Source organism: Netta rufina, assembly GCF_964035555.1.
Source record: "Netta rufina genome assembly, chromosome: 6".
Classification (NCBI taxonomy): Eukaryota; Metazoa; Chordata; class Aves; order Anseriformes; family Anatidae; genus Netta; species Netta rufina.
The window spans coordinates 13,841,881-13,856,276 of NC_140129.1; the positions used below are offsets into that span (position 1 = coordinate 13,841,881).

The 14,396-nt window shown below is 47.9% G+C and overlaps 1 protein-coding gene across 5 annotated transcripts in view; it reads right to left on the reverse strand.

Moving 5' to 3' along the window:
• The window catches only part of NRP2 (neuropilin 2), an 84,238-nt gene that overhangs the window by 23,992 nt on the left and 45,850 nt on the right, over positions 1–14,396 (reverse strand). For all 5 annotated transcript variants that reach the window (XM_084289260.1, XM_084289259.1, XM_084289261.1 and 2 more), the window contains exons 11-12: positions 11,007–11,123; positions 8,301–8,453 (exon numbers count right to left, since the gene is read on the reverse strand). In XM_084289260.1, coding sequence (XP_084145386.1) covers positions 8,301–8,453; positions 11,007–11,123 — 270 coding nt within the window. The remainder of the gene's footprint in view (positions 1–8,300; positions 8,454–11,006; positions 11,124–14,396) is intronic.

Below are 14,396 nucleotides of genomic sequence, written 5' to 3' on the forward strand. Positions count from 1 at the left end.
CAGGCCATGCCTGAGGGTCTGTCGCTTCCTTCCCCCACACCTTATCCCACTGCATTTGATGGGCAAAGCTCTGAGCAGCAGCCTGCCTCTTGCTTGCCCTGCTCCCTCCGCTGCTTCAGCGCCCACGGCAATGGCTGAAGAGCAGTGTCTAACTGAGACACTGAGAGTGCTTGAGAGTGCACCCAAAATACCTTGAAAACTTGAAACAGAGAGAGACTTGAACTCAGAGCCCAGCTCCTGAACACTGGCAGGGAGAACACATCCAGAAAACTGGAGCTGACCTCGCTGGCGCCGCAGCAGTTGGGTGACATCCCAGCCTGAGTGACCTGTGTCAGTGGCTGCACAGCCACCGGCCTGCTGCATGCTTGTCACTGCCAGAGAGATGGGCTGGAACAAGCACTGTGAGCCACACAGCTTTCTGAAATAAATGTAGGGCAAGAGAGCAGAAAGCCTTGCCATCACTCTGCTCCTGGGATGTATGACCAAAGTACCGCAAAAGCGTATCCACTCCATATGAACTTTCAGGGATTTTGCTGCATGAAGGACAAATCTGTCTCTGACCGGCCACATAAAGACAGAGAAACATTTTCCAGCACTATTTTTCAGCACCTGCAAAATGCACTTGGGTCACTTGGCACTTTATGCCAACAAACATTAGCAGAAAAAAAGATGAAAGCATGTTTGCCCACTCCTGCTCGAGTGAATCACTTGAGAAAGTACCATGCCGTTCTCTAATGGAGGAGTGTTCTTGTGATTTACCTCGGAGTGCTGGTGGTGCAGGAGGAGATGTGGGAGATAAACAAGTGGAGGAAGAAAAAAAAAAGAACGAGCTGTACTCCATGCCTGAGCAGCGATAAGGCATAATAAGTCATCAAGGTCTCCTGAATTAAAATCCTCTTTCTGTAATTCACTACAAGCCTCTTCAAAGAAAAAAGCAACAACAACAAGAAAAAAGCAGCAACAAGCAAGGTGGAAGAGCAAATCAAACTACGATTACACAATTATCTCACAGCTGAAAGGGTCTCACAGGCAAGTCCTTACTAAAAGCACCAGCCAGGCTCAACAATGATCAAATCCAGATCCTCCGTGTTCACGACTGACTTTTGTGGTGCCAGGATCTAGGCAGCCTGATTGTGCAGGGGGACGTGAGCCATCCTTGGATGCACCCAAAGCTGGTCACAGGGGACTGTGTTAACTGTGCAGCTGGAAACCCCTCGTGATCAGTACCTGTGTCACTGCCTTGGCCTGGCCTCACACCACCCTGGCCAGCAGAAGAGCTTTAGCACGAGAGCCTGCCTGTCCCTCAGTCACATCTCTCCTGCCAGGGATGAAACTGAACTTGCGTTTGTTACCACACTCTCCTGCTCCTGATAACAGCCTCTGGAGGAGACAACTGGGCAGAAGCAGACACGACTTTCTGTGTCATTTGAAGATGAAATGGCTGGATCGCTCTAATGGCTGGTTGGACCCTCTGAAGAGCCCCACGAATTTGCTGAGACTGACTGAACCAGGGCTCTGTGGAGCTGATTGTTGGAACCGCACGTGGGAGCCTGGAGGTTCCAGCAGTTGCTGTTTGATACAGTAAATGGAAGGCTTTGGCACAGAAAGCACCTGAAAGGCTGATTTCCCCTGCTAAAACGCTTGAAGGGAGTCTTGCAATGATTAGCTGATCAATTCTTCCAGGATCAGAAATGCATTTTCATCTCTTTCCCAGAACTTTGCTGCGCAGCCTGTGCTCCAGCTCACGCGGCCGTCGCAGCCCCCACCCAGGTGGCACTGGCAGCTCACAATGCGGCTGGGAGGAAGGCAGGGCAAACCTGCTCAGGCATTTTAACCTACTGCTGCTTCTGCAACTGAGGCTACTGCGAAAATCTCATGGAAGATTTATGGGTTCATCTGGACGTAGAGGAGGCAGAGGAGCGTGAACGTGCAACCGTCCCCAGCCAGCCGATGGTGGAGGCACTTGTACGTGCATGGCAGAGCGTCCCAGATAAATCACCAGCCGGGCCCTGCAAATAAACCATCTGGCCAACGCGGTTTCCTCTTGGCGTGCCCGTCCCCTCCTGCTAGCAAGCCATCTGAGAGGCCATTAGGGGCAGCGGGGGATGAAGCCTTGCACTTCAGGTCAGGCTGCAGCCACGAGCACGGCAGCTGCTCCCTCCCCAAGGTCAGCCTGCCTGTGTGCTTAGGTCCTGCACATCTCAGCCCCTCTCCCGAGAAACACGCTCTCCCTCATCAGTCTCGGCAGCACATCTGGAGGTTTTCCAGCAAAACGTGTTGGGCAGGATGTACACAAGCAATTACCCAGGCTGCAGGTTCCCCTAGCATTTCCCCCTCACTGGATATTGCTGACTTACAGCTGCTGCTCCTATGGATGCCCCACGCTGAATTGCCTTCACTTACATCCCTCCAAAGGTCACCGCACTCTTCTTTATTGCAGAGCTTGTTTTAGGGCGTGTTTTAGTAACAGCATCGCAGCCCACTGGCAGCCACCTCCTGTCTGCCAAATCCCCGTGTTACATCTTTGCTCCAGGCCCTGCCCGCTCCCTGCACAGCCACAAATGCCACCTTGGACCAGGGGGACATCCCGGTGGGGCCTGATCCTGCTGTCCCTGGGAGCTGGAGGCCGCAGCAGCCCTCACCCATCCTGGGGGAACAGAAGAGCTCAGATCCCCCCCCGTGGCTGCAGGGTGCTCTGGTAGCAGGGGATGACAGCCACATGAATATGCAGATTGAAACTGGGTACTTATTATATTTTTATTTTTTTTGGCAAATCATGCAAATTCACCTCAAAAGGCTGCCACTGTAATTGCAGTGACAGGCCTCTCCTCAATGACAGACTTTCATTTACGGAGGGAAATCAATCCTCCGTAAAACTAATATTTATATTAACTAGATCAGTGCGTCTGCAGGAAAATCCCCTCAATTTTGATTATGTGTTAATTAGCCTGCCAAGTCCTTGCCATTTCAGTCTCTAAATCAGTTCAGGGAAAGGCATAAAACCCCACACCTGCCCAGAACCAAGCCCTCAACCTACACGTCGGAGCCTTTCTAATGGATAGGCCATTACATCCTCTCTCTTAATTAAGCCTCGTGTCCTCTACAGCGCGGCACAATTGCGAGTCCTACGACCTCCCTCGGAGAGTGCAGGGAGGGCACAGTGTCCCTGACGAACCAAATGCCAATTAGAGCCTGACATTTATGCTAAGTGAGCCGCTCACCGCCACGCGGCGTCCACCTCCAGCCCGGCAGGCACCGTGCGTGCTGCTACATGAAAGGGTGCGCGCGAACCCACCTGCGCCCGGCTTTTGTGCATGCACAATTAAAGGCATTAACCCACTGAGCGAGCGCTTCCACCGCGTACGCCGTGCAGCACAGCTTGCTCGCCTGCTTTTCTGCTTGCTCGCTCACGCATGCTTTTCCGAGTCAGGCTCTGTGACTCACGGGCTGCTAAGGCATGGCTGTGAAGCTCCAGAGAGATGTACACACTAAGGTTTGAGAGACTGCTTCTTGCTTTTCACAGAGTATTCCAGCTTGGTTTCATAGCCAGCACGTGTCATGGGCTTTTGGGTCCAAAAAATGACTAAGGACTCAGAAAGGTGAGCGAAGAATAAATGGGTAAGCTCAAGAGGAATGGTTTCTTCAGCACAGGGACAGACGGCAGCCATGCCCCTTTTCTCATGAATGGGCATGAGAGCGCCAAAGCCTGGCCTCAGCTTGGCCCTAGCCTGAGCCCAGGGGACTGGCAGAGCCCGGCCACTGCTCATCAAACCTCCCATGACTTGAGGCCAGGGCATCCCAGCTCCATCACGCCACAGGGAAAGCCAAGGCAAAAATGACTTTTTAGGGTTTGCTGTCCTCACTCTGCAAACCAGAGGAAGGAGAGCCTTGAATAGCTTTGCTGATATGCAGTCTGCACCCCACATGAGGCGAGCAGGGAGAAACAGGAACAGGTATGTGGTCTCCTTCCCACAGCATGCAGCTGCTCGCTCACGGCACAGAAGTGCTTGACCTTCACACCACCCCATGATGTAAAACTCCCTCCTGCTTCAAAGGGGACAAGATTAACCCAAGAGTTCAAAGTGTGTCCCCAGGGCACAAGCCGTGAGAGTAGACCCCATGACAGTAAGTGCAGACCCAGTCCAGTCCAGTCCCACTCCGTTACCACCACAAGAACCTTTCTGCTGGTTTGGGCAGAGTAGGATCAAGGCCTTCAGGCAGAAGTTCTCATAGATTGCAGGAAAAATATAAAACCTCCCCTCTGAAAGATCCCATGGGAAAAACACAGGAACGGTAAAGGGTCACCGTCAGCTTAAAAACAGCTCAGCATTTGTTTTCCTTATAAAATAAGCTCTTACAAAACTTCAGAGCTCTGCAAACATTCCTCTGCTGGAAACGCTTTGAAACAAATAAACCTTTCCTTGCAGTGCCTGCAACCCGAATGAGCAGCATTCCTCGCCCTCAAAGGCAACAAGGCCACGGCCCACAACAGACGCTCTCAGTGGGTTTTTGCAGCCCATCCCGGGACCTACATGTCGGGAGAGCTACAAGGTTAAAATTGTTTCTTCTGCTCTCACACACAGCCTCCAGGGCCTGAACAACACGGGGTTCACAGGGCTCTGGTCAGATGTGAAGCAGCGTGTGCTAGAGGTGCAGATGCCATGGTGCTTTTCTAGGATCACGAGGTATTTACAAAATGACTGCAAGAAAAGGAGAGGGGAAAAAAGGAGCAAAACACACCTAATCCAGCTTTTCAGTAGTAGCTTATTAGTGTAGCACCGAGAGAAATGCAACTGCACCTGCCAGCTAGGGATGTGACTGACAATCTGTACAGCCTTCAGGACCAAGCCTTGTGGTGAAACTCAAAGACCGTGAAGAGTTAAGGTGCCGAACTTACCAACCCAGATTTATTTTCAGGTCCTTAAGACCTCTGTCGTGACACCAATGGCATATTGCCATTGCGTGCAGCAGGAGACAGGAACCTTCATTGAAACCTGAACTTCTTGCTCCCTGAGGCTTGCTAGGTGCAGCTCTCGGGAATCCTTTTACAGATGGGAAGCATCTGAAAATCCGCAGAGGGAAAAATCCTGGCAATCTCTCATGGGGGCATAGGAAAGGGAGCAAGAGTATTTTTCAGGCTTGCAAAGGGCAGGGTTACAGCTGGAACCACGCTAGGTTTCTGCTGAGTTGGGCACTTTGGGTCCACGTTCACCAACGGGGTCCCCAGACATGTAATAGGAGCCTGCACGAGAAGACGTGGAGCTAATCCACGGTGCGAAGAGCCCAAGGAACACAGGGCTAAAAAAAGAAATGCAGAGCTGCCTGAAAGAGTATCTTGGAAATAAAAATAGTGGAACGAGAGCAGTGGGTGTCTTGTCAGTCTCGAGAAGAAGTTCTCTGCGCCAAAGACAAGGAGGAATTGCATGCAGCACATAAAATGAAATCAGGAGATATCTGAGGAATTCAGGCCTGTCTCTCAGCAGATTTTTCTAATCAAGCGCCTCACAGAGGATATTTCAACATGGTCATTTCCTTCCCCCTCTCTCTCATGCAGACTGAGCCAGGGCTCCTCCTTTCATTATTATTTTTTCCATTTAATTTTAATTTTTGTTTTGCCGTTTTCAGAAGAAACAGAAACACATCCCACATGGCTCTTAAAGGCACAGCACATTTCCTTGCTACTGTGGAGCAGCCGCGGGCTGCAGCCAGGGCCAGCACCTTTAAATGAAAGCAAATTGGGCTCCAGCGGCTCTGAGTTCCTGTTAGCTTCTGCCCTGCCTCTAAACCAAGCACAGCTGCTCTCCTTCACCCAACTGCTCACCCTGGGGTGGGGAATTCACAAGAAAAGACCACCCTGAACAAGGGCTTTTCATTCCTTGCTCCCTGGAGTCTGCGGATGAATTTTGTAAGTAGAAACAAAGTGCTGGAGGGAGCGTGAGGGAAAGCCAGGAGAAGAATGAGGGAGTGTGAACCAAACAATGCTTCGATTCTGTCCCTGCCGAGGGGCTAGAGCTGCCTTTTTTTCATGTTTCTCGAAGGTTTTTTTAAAAAGCTGTGCAGGGAAGAAAAAAGCAAATAGTTGTTTCCCTTCGTGTCTCGTCCTCTTAACTTCTCTGAGCAGGACCCAAGCCCCTCTGCGGCCCTGCGTTGTGTGGGCAGGGCAGAAGCAGGGCTGCATGCCTCACCCACCCAGCCGGTGTCTCTGGCAGTGCCAACACCCACCCCTCAGCCTGCGGCTGCTGTCACAGCCACGGCTGCTCAGGATGTGACCAGAGCAAGGGACGCCTCTGCTGCTTCAGAGCCTGGCTCTGGGTTGCCGTGAGCAGCTGGAAACCTCCCCACCAGCTGAGGTGACCCACTGGGGGCTCGGAAACTCTTTTGTTCCTGCTCTGGTGCTGTCTTCTCAGTGGCCACAGACAAATCACCTCAGCTCCCTGGAGCTGCCACCTCCTCCCCTTCCTCTGCCTGTATGGACCGTGACTTCCCGGGCACGTGCCCATCGGAGCTTCCTGCTGCAGGACACGGCCCCCAGCTGGATCACTGAACTCAGCAGGACAAAGTCCTCCTGGCTGCAGCAATGAGGCCTGGCGATTCCTAACTAAGAAAGAGAAGAAAGGGTAGAAGAAGGGTGAAAAACAGAACCGTGTGCTGAGATGTCTGAGGAAGCATCAGGCTCTCCCGGGCTGTGCATGCACATACACACACAGTCTTCTAAGAAACTATGGCCAACTAATTGTAGGGAGACTCGGGGGAGAGGAAATGAAATGAAAAATTGAGTCTGAGTTATAAAAATAAGTAATTTTTATCCTACTTGCAGGAGGCTTATATTAATTAAACATTATTACAGCGAATGAGATGGGGAGGGTTATTAAGTCTGGGGCTGGCTGTAAGTGTTCTCTCCTGTTGCCTGAGGCTCCACTGATCTCCAGATATTAATCTTCTAAAGCACTCAAATGCTGAAGAGATAAACACTTGAAATATGAAAATGTTTTTCTCCACAGCAGACACTGTGACCCTATGTCACGCCAAAGAATTTGTCAGATGTCCGTATAGGCTGCACTTAGGGCATGACTGTGTCTCTTAGAAAAATGCTGGGCACCTCAGGAGCCAAAGAGAAAAATGATGTGTGCATTTGTGTGGGGGTGATTTGTGTGTGGAGATGTAGCAGATTCTCCTCTTCCCATATGTTTCTGGAATACATATTTTCCTCTTTAGCACTGCCTACCAGGTGTTGGCTGCACGGCTTTCCAACTGGCTGGCGGCACTGCCAATCTGGCCAGTGCCTCTGCCAGGTGGCTAACAGGTTCGCCTGAATGTTTGCATCTCGAGACCCAACCTTCCTGGGGTGGGCGGGGAGAGCAGGGGGGAGCCCGTGGCACACACCGCTCCCTGGGCACGCGGAGGGCTGACGCCAGAGTCACCGGGCGCAGGGCTGAGCCGAGGCAGGTAGGATCAGCCAGCTCTCCTGGGGAGAGCCTCGGGCTGCCAAGGCACTGAACACAAGTGCAGAGAAGAGATGGTACAGTGACACAGGCTACTAACATACGGAAACCAGCAACTGTCCTTCATGCCACCCATGCCACCAAGTCAAGGAGGGTAAGGAAAGAGCACTAGTCCCAGAGCGAGCTCCGAGATGAGAAGCTGAAGAGCTTGATCTATCAACCACACTGCCAGAGGCAGGCCCCTTTCCATGCCAGCACATCTCAGTGAGGTCCTCCATAAATTAGGTTCTGCCACACACATGCAAATCTTCTGCTTTCAAAGCACAGAAGAGAAAAAGAGCAAAAGTCAAACAGCAAGAAGCTGGCATATTTCTTCATTCTTAGGGCTTACATCATCCTTCACTTAGGGGAGCCTATGCAAGCCCCGAGAGCAGAATAGCTGAAGTCTATATGCAATCTGAGCAACATATGGGAGGAAGAAATGCACCTCTAACAAAAGAAGAAATGCATTCTGGGGAAAAAAAAACAACTTTGGGTCCTATGGAGAACATTTGGATCAGGACATGGAACAAAGCACGGACTAGCCTACACAGTCACAGGGGATTCAAAGCCCAGTGTCTGCTTCAAGACTATCTCAAGAGGATAGTTAGTACAGCGCAGTGCCAGCAGTCACAGTCCTATAAATAAGTCATGAACCCATAAAACAAAGCATCTGAAAGCTTCCACAAAAGAAAACATTCAGCTCTGCACAGCCTTCACAACTCTTAATAGCTGTGCAATAATCAGCCATACTGTTCACATGGAGAAAGGCCCATCAGCTCCCTCTTCCCTACGTTGGTATGGTATTAATCATCTTACCAGGCACGGTCTCGGGACTTGGTTCAGAGTTGCCAATCCAGGTGCTCGTAGGCTGAAAAGACCACGTGTACCCCGTTGCCAAGTCGTGTGACCAACCACATAGGTCTTCAGGGAGATCAAAGTTGCAATTGAAGTTTGCAGGGAGATGGAAATCTTACAAAGAGAAATAGAAGCGAAATAAACTTGAATTAAAAAAAAATGACCTACCCACAAAGGGTTGCTATTTAAACAACAGCCCCAAACTAAAATAGCTAGCAAGCCATAAATACTGAAGAAAGCATGAAATCTCACTCACACTGATGCTTTTAACCTATCTCACATTTCGTCAGCTCCAGGGATCAGCCTTAAGTTCTGCATCATCAAAATGCTCACACCACATCCCGCGGCTAATCCACCAAACTAAGCAAATATAACAGCAAGTACCAAATGCTTCCAGACTCTAATCAGCACCTTCTCTTCATCCCCTAGAGTGGTCAAATATTAAATGCCTTCTTAAATGTCAGGGAAGAGTACTTCCTGAGTGCCCCTGTACTCATCAGTTCCCGCTCTGGCTCCAAAAGGAGAATCTCAAGTGCTCCAAAAACCCAGCTCCTGAGTGACAGATCTAGCCACTTGCACCAGACGGGAGCTGTCTGTCAACGTGGTGAGCTGTCACTCACTGCTTCCTACCTTGTCGTGGAAATGCTACCAGGGGAAATGTGGGGCCACTATGAGCTCAGGCTTTTGGATTCTGAGTGAAAGGAGACAGCCTCTATTTCTAGCTCTGCTATGGACTCACCACATGGTCTTTGGGCGCGTCATTTAACTTTTTATCTGTGAAACAGGAGCAGAGCTAATCCCTCTGTGTCAAGAGCTTTAAAAGCTCTGGAGAGCCTTCCTGCAGAGACAAGTTCGTGGGCAGGAGGGCACATGCCAGGGGCTGCATGTAGCAGCGAGGCAGCTGCTGGCTCCTTCAGCAGGGGAAGCAGCCATAAGGCACGGAGGCTGGAGAGATGGTCTGAGATCATCCCAAGCACTCAGCGGACACGCACGTCAGAGACCAATTATAGACAGGGTTTTTCCTGGGTAAAGAGGAAGTTTTAAATCACAGTGCTCGCAAAGCGAGCGATAGCCAGAAGGAGGTGAGTGACTCGAGCAATAGGCATTAGGGAACTTTGCTGCGAGGGGCTTTCTTGACATGCTCCCAGTTTGAAATAAAACAATGCAGATCATGGATCCTTTTATTTCAATGTAATCTCATACCCTGGAGAGCAGCATTGTTTCTGTTTGGCTGTCATAAATCTGATTGTCCAGAGAAACACGCTCATTGTTTATGGAGTATGAGAAAGAAAATTGTTGCTAAATCTGAGGGAAGCTGACATGGAGGCTGGTTCCATGCTCCACAGCATACTCTGCTCACTCTTGCACTGGATCACGTTCAGGAACTGTGTTGCTGCATAGACTATTACTGGCCTAAATTTCCTCTCGGCAGCTTCCCAAGTGCCTCACTGGTAGCAGGGTTGCACAGGCTCATCATCGAGGCAAAGAAATGAGAAGCAGGCCCTCTGAGCTACTTCTGCAACTTGCATTTCCAGAACTGAACTACAGCAGAATCCCGCTAGGAGGTATGAAAAGGCCAATTAATTAATCTTTTTTCATTTATACATTTTAAAACCCATTATTATTATTTTTTTCTCTGGGACTGGAAGCTGCAGTGACAGATGTCCTAGAAGCTATCTCAAAGGACATTTCCGCATGAGATTTTTCCTTGGAGTCCCTGTGTAACTGTCCAAGTCCCGTTGCTGGGGCACATGCTGCTGTTGTGTCCAGGGGTGTGCATCTCCTGTGCACGGCACTCTACATCTAACCCTGCACAGCTCTCCCATGCCCTCTCCTCTTAATCTGGACATTTCCCAGCTTAGATGGTCACACTACCCTTGCAAGGAGCAGAAGAATATGATGTCTGTTTTTACAAGAAGGTATCCGAGGCACAGAGGATTAGTGTCCCTGCTGCATCAGCTCTTTTGAAGCATAGCGTATGGTCTAAACTAACATTCAGCCTCTTCTACAGTCAGAAGAGGCAGGCAAGTGCCACAGATACCGAATTATCTGACAGCCATCTAAGACTGGGAGGGGCAAACTCCTGCTCGCAGTTTGTACTTCTCTCTCTTTGCTGCCTGCACAAGGAGCTCAGGCCGTCCTCCTAATTTTTAAGCAGCTGGCATTAGGCAAGGTGATCCTCATAGGACAGGTTGTCTTCAGGACACCTGCCTTCTCTGTGTGGTGTGATTTACTCCCACAGTTGTGACCTCTGTAAAAGGAGCCCTGCATAATAGGCAGTCTGAACCTCTCCCTTGAATCACTTTCTGAATTTATGACTTGCAACCAAAGGGATCTAGTATAGACGTGGCTCTAAACAGGGCCCTAAGTGAGCTACTTCGGGTCACGTAAGGAAGCTGGGAGAGCAGCTCTTCAAATCTCATACCCTAGGGACTGAATTAGCTCCTATCTCTCTTGCTCTTGCATCCTTCCTTGATATAACTTATCAGATCTTGGCTGTTTTTTTTTTTTTTTTTTTTTTTTTGATCTCAACCTATTGCTAATAACATTACTCAAAGCTTTCCAGGAATCAGCCCCATGTATAGGAGCAAATGGGAAGATAACAGTGTTTGCTTAGCTCTTAACCCATCATTTATTGATATAAAGATGTGCTGCTCTGATACATACCCTCCTCTTCTCCACAGCTATCACCACACTCAGTTGCCTCCTCATCAGTTGGGTACGGGGTGGTGGTCTCTTCACTCTTCAAAGTGGGCACAAGTGTCTCTGCAGTGGGCTTCACGTCTGCAAAAAATGGAGCAGAGATGCTGTTTGGAATAGACACTAAACAAAACAAACAAACAAAAACAGATAGGAGGAAATAAAGCAATTTTTTTTCTCATGTTCTTATAATGTCAGGAAGAGATAGGACAAGAGTACCATGAAATTTCCACATGCTACAATTTCTAGCATGGTTTGAACTTGGTGTGAACTGGCTGTTTCCATATGGCAGTTCCTTTGATTTAGAGTCCCCATTGGACAAGGCTCTCCTCTAGACATACATGCTACTTTTTTTTCTACATTTTTTAATCTACATGGGTGTTGGCAATCCTTTTGGCTGTCATTATTGGATAACAGAGATCACAGGCGGAACATCTTTTCCTTTCATAAAGGCATATGACACATGAAAAAAACACACACAACATTCCCACCAATTGTGCCAATTTATAAAACAAGTCACTCAAACCCACAAATGACGTAACCACAAATGGACCCAGAGAATCCCCTAGCGCGCTCTGGCTCACTGCAGAAAGCATCTGGTTTCACACTCCGGGCTTCTGACTACGCTTTTAAAGCATCTCTGTCCAATTTCCCTCTCTCCAACATGGCCCGTGTGAAACAACCTCAAAGTAGGTGTCAGGGGAAATTTAAGCAAGAAAGAGAAGGATATTAAGATCAACAGTAAACGACATTAGGTTCCAGCAGTCTTTCCTTTTACGGGTGCGTTAACTGGAGTACAGCAGGCTTTATTCTTTCCACTTTGAAAAAGAGTCGGCTTTGCTCAGTTATGTGTGATTGTGTTTCTTTGTCGGCACCCTTCAGGATATCATTTAATAAAGCCAGAAGCAGGAGGAAATGGCTAAATACGCTGAATATTTTCCATAGGCTCCTTTCTCCCCTTTTATTTTCCTGTTATTAAACATGTTGCACATAAACTCATTTTTTTTCCACTTTTTTTTTTTTTTTTTTCCAATGGCTGTCTTTTGTTCAGAGTAAAATGCCAAACAACCTCAAAGTCTTTTAATTTGTAAGTTCAAATTTGTTACAGCCCCATAAAACTCCAAACACAACCAAGAAGCAAATTGCAAGCAGCCAGGCACAGAAAAATGTCATAAAAAAGAAGGGGGTAGGGAAGAAGCAGGTGAAGGCAACATATCAAAAGCTGCATGTTATTTAAAGCCGGTACATTTTTTAGGTTGTTGCTCTTGTATATTGAGATTTATAGCTGAAATGTGACAATGTGGAAGGACCTTGAAAGCCAAGTCCCATACGGGACACAGATGCTGAGAGGATGTAAATCAGCAGTGTTGTATTGCCCTGGACAAGCAGCAGAAATATATCTTGAAAAATCAGTTACCATGGCAGAGCTGCAACAAGATGGTTACACGAGATAATGAAAATAGCAGGGAGGACAACGTGATGTGTGAAATGGAAAGTGAAAAACAGAGGTCTCTCTTGCTTGCTTTCTCTCTCCCTGGCCCAGCAAGCGTCTATGCAACTGGTGGTAATGGATGATCAAAATGCAAAGTCACTGAACAATTGAAACCAGATGTTTGGAACTTCAAAGGAGAGAAAGCCAGCTGCAAGTGAACATTCATCAATCTCCACTCTTCAGAGGAAAAAATTTGGCAGGTCTTTGAAAGAAGCCAATTGCTTCACAATGTTTGAGCTACTAGCCAACTAGTTTGTGAGCCCCGTTGCTGCCAAGTTACCTGGTTGACTCAGTAATTAAGATGCTTGTTGCTGATAGGAAACGAAAATAGCTGGGCAGGGTATACATCGGCTTTGTCCCTCACTTGAAAATATTTTAAATCAGCTTGTTTTAATCCATCTCTTAATCTTGTTTCCAAGCAAGTACAATTGCCTGAGTCTTCACAGCCAGTTGTGCAACATGCCTGGGTCCTCCCAGCGAAGGAAGGCTGTACATCTTGGCTGTGTCAGGAGCTGCTGCATGCAGCCAGCCTGCATTTAGCATGCAGATAAAACCATGGCTATCTCTGCTCCCCAGGTTTCATCAGGGATCTAAATGTTCTTTATAACATGGTGAATCCACAAGATTACAAGCTCTGCTCTGATTACAAAGCTGAATGCCTGTAGATCAATAAAGCTAAGAATATTTATGGCTTGGCAGTTGAGTTTTAAACATTACAACGTGCAAATGATTAGAGAGTCACACTGGGAAATGACCATAAAGCACCCTGCCTGGAAAAAACATCGTCTGTTGCTGCTGATATTGAAACTGAATGTGGACACAGCCATAAAAGAAAATTTGGACTAAAAATAAGACAAAAAATTGAAGCCAAATCCCTTTTTTTTTTTTTTTTTTTTTTTTTAATCCAGGGGAGTGCTCCTGAGGGGCTGACATGGACATGGTCGGAGGTCTTGTGCAACTGCCTCCCTTTGCAGCAGGGCTGCAGTGCTCTGATGCGCTGGTCAGCAATGGGCCAGGGAGATGCCTGGGCGCTGCAGGAAGCAGCAGCGAGGGGGCTGCCTGAGCACTTCTGTGCAAAGCTCAGCTCCTGTTGCTTGCATGGAAACCACGGTGCTTGCCTTCCCAAAGATGATACTGTAAGGTTTAAAACAAGATTTTATCTTGATTTAAAGTTTAGATTGCCTATAATGGTTTCCCAGTCCAGGGGGAAATTTGCCATTGATTTCAAAGGTGACAAATTATCATTATTAATTGTGTGTACGTGTGTTCTGTGATTTGCTGTTAATGTTTGCAATGCATCTCACAGAACCTCACAGGAGGAAAGGGTAGTAAAGACTACACAACAGGTTGGAAAAAAAAGCTCTGTATATTTTAAGCTTCTGAGAACAGGAATTCTTATAAGAAAATGCCTTCTACAGATGTGTTTATAAAATGGAAATCATACCTCTTTATCACTGACATCTGGACACCAGATTTAGATTTAAGCAGATTATTAAAACACTTAGAAAAAGAAAAAGAAAGGACCACTAGCCCCTGGCACTGAAAAGCATCAGACACAATGAACTGTTGGGTGCATTTTTGGCTTTTGGGGATGAAACTATGGAGCAATCAATCATCACTGAGCCTCAGAAGGGTCAGAAGCACAGCATCTATTTATTCCAGTGAGTGTTAGACAGTTTTCACCTCTGCTTTAAAAATAATGGCATCTGCAAGACGTTTCACTTGTGAAAAACAGGTGGGCAAAAGTGAGCAAATATCCTTCTTCTTAGGCATGTTGTAGAGTTAAATCCCCACCCTGTCTTGCAATAGGATTTCCACGTGGGATTCCATTAGAGGGGCAGTTGTTTTCATGACAAAGCCTTGTT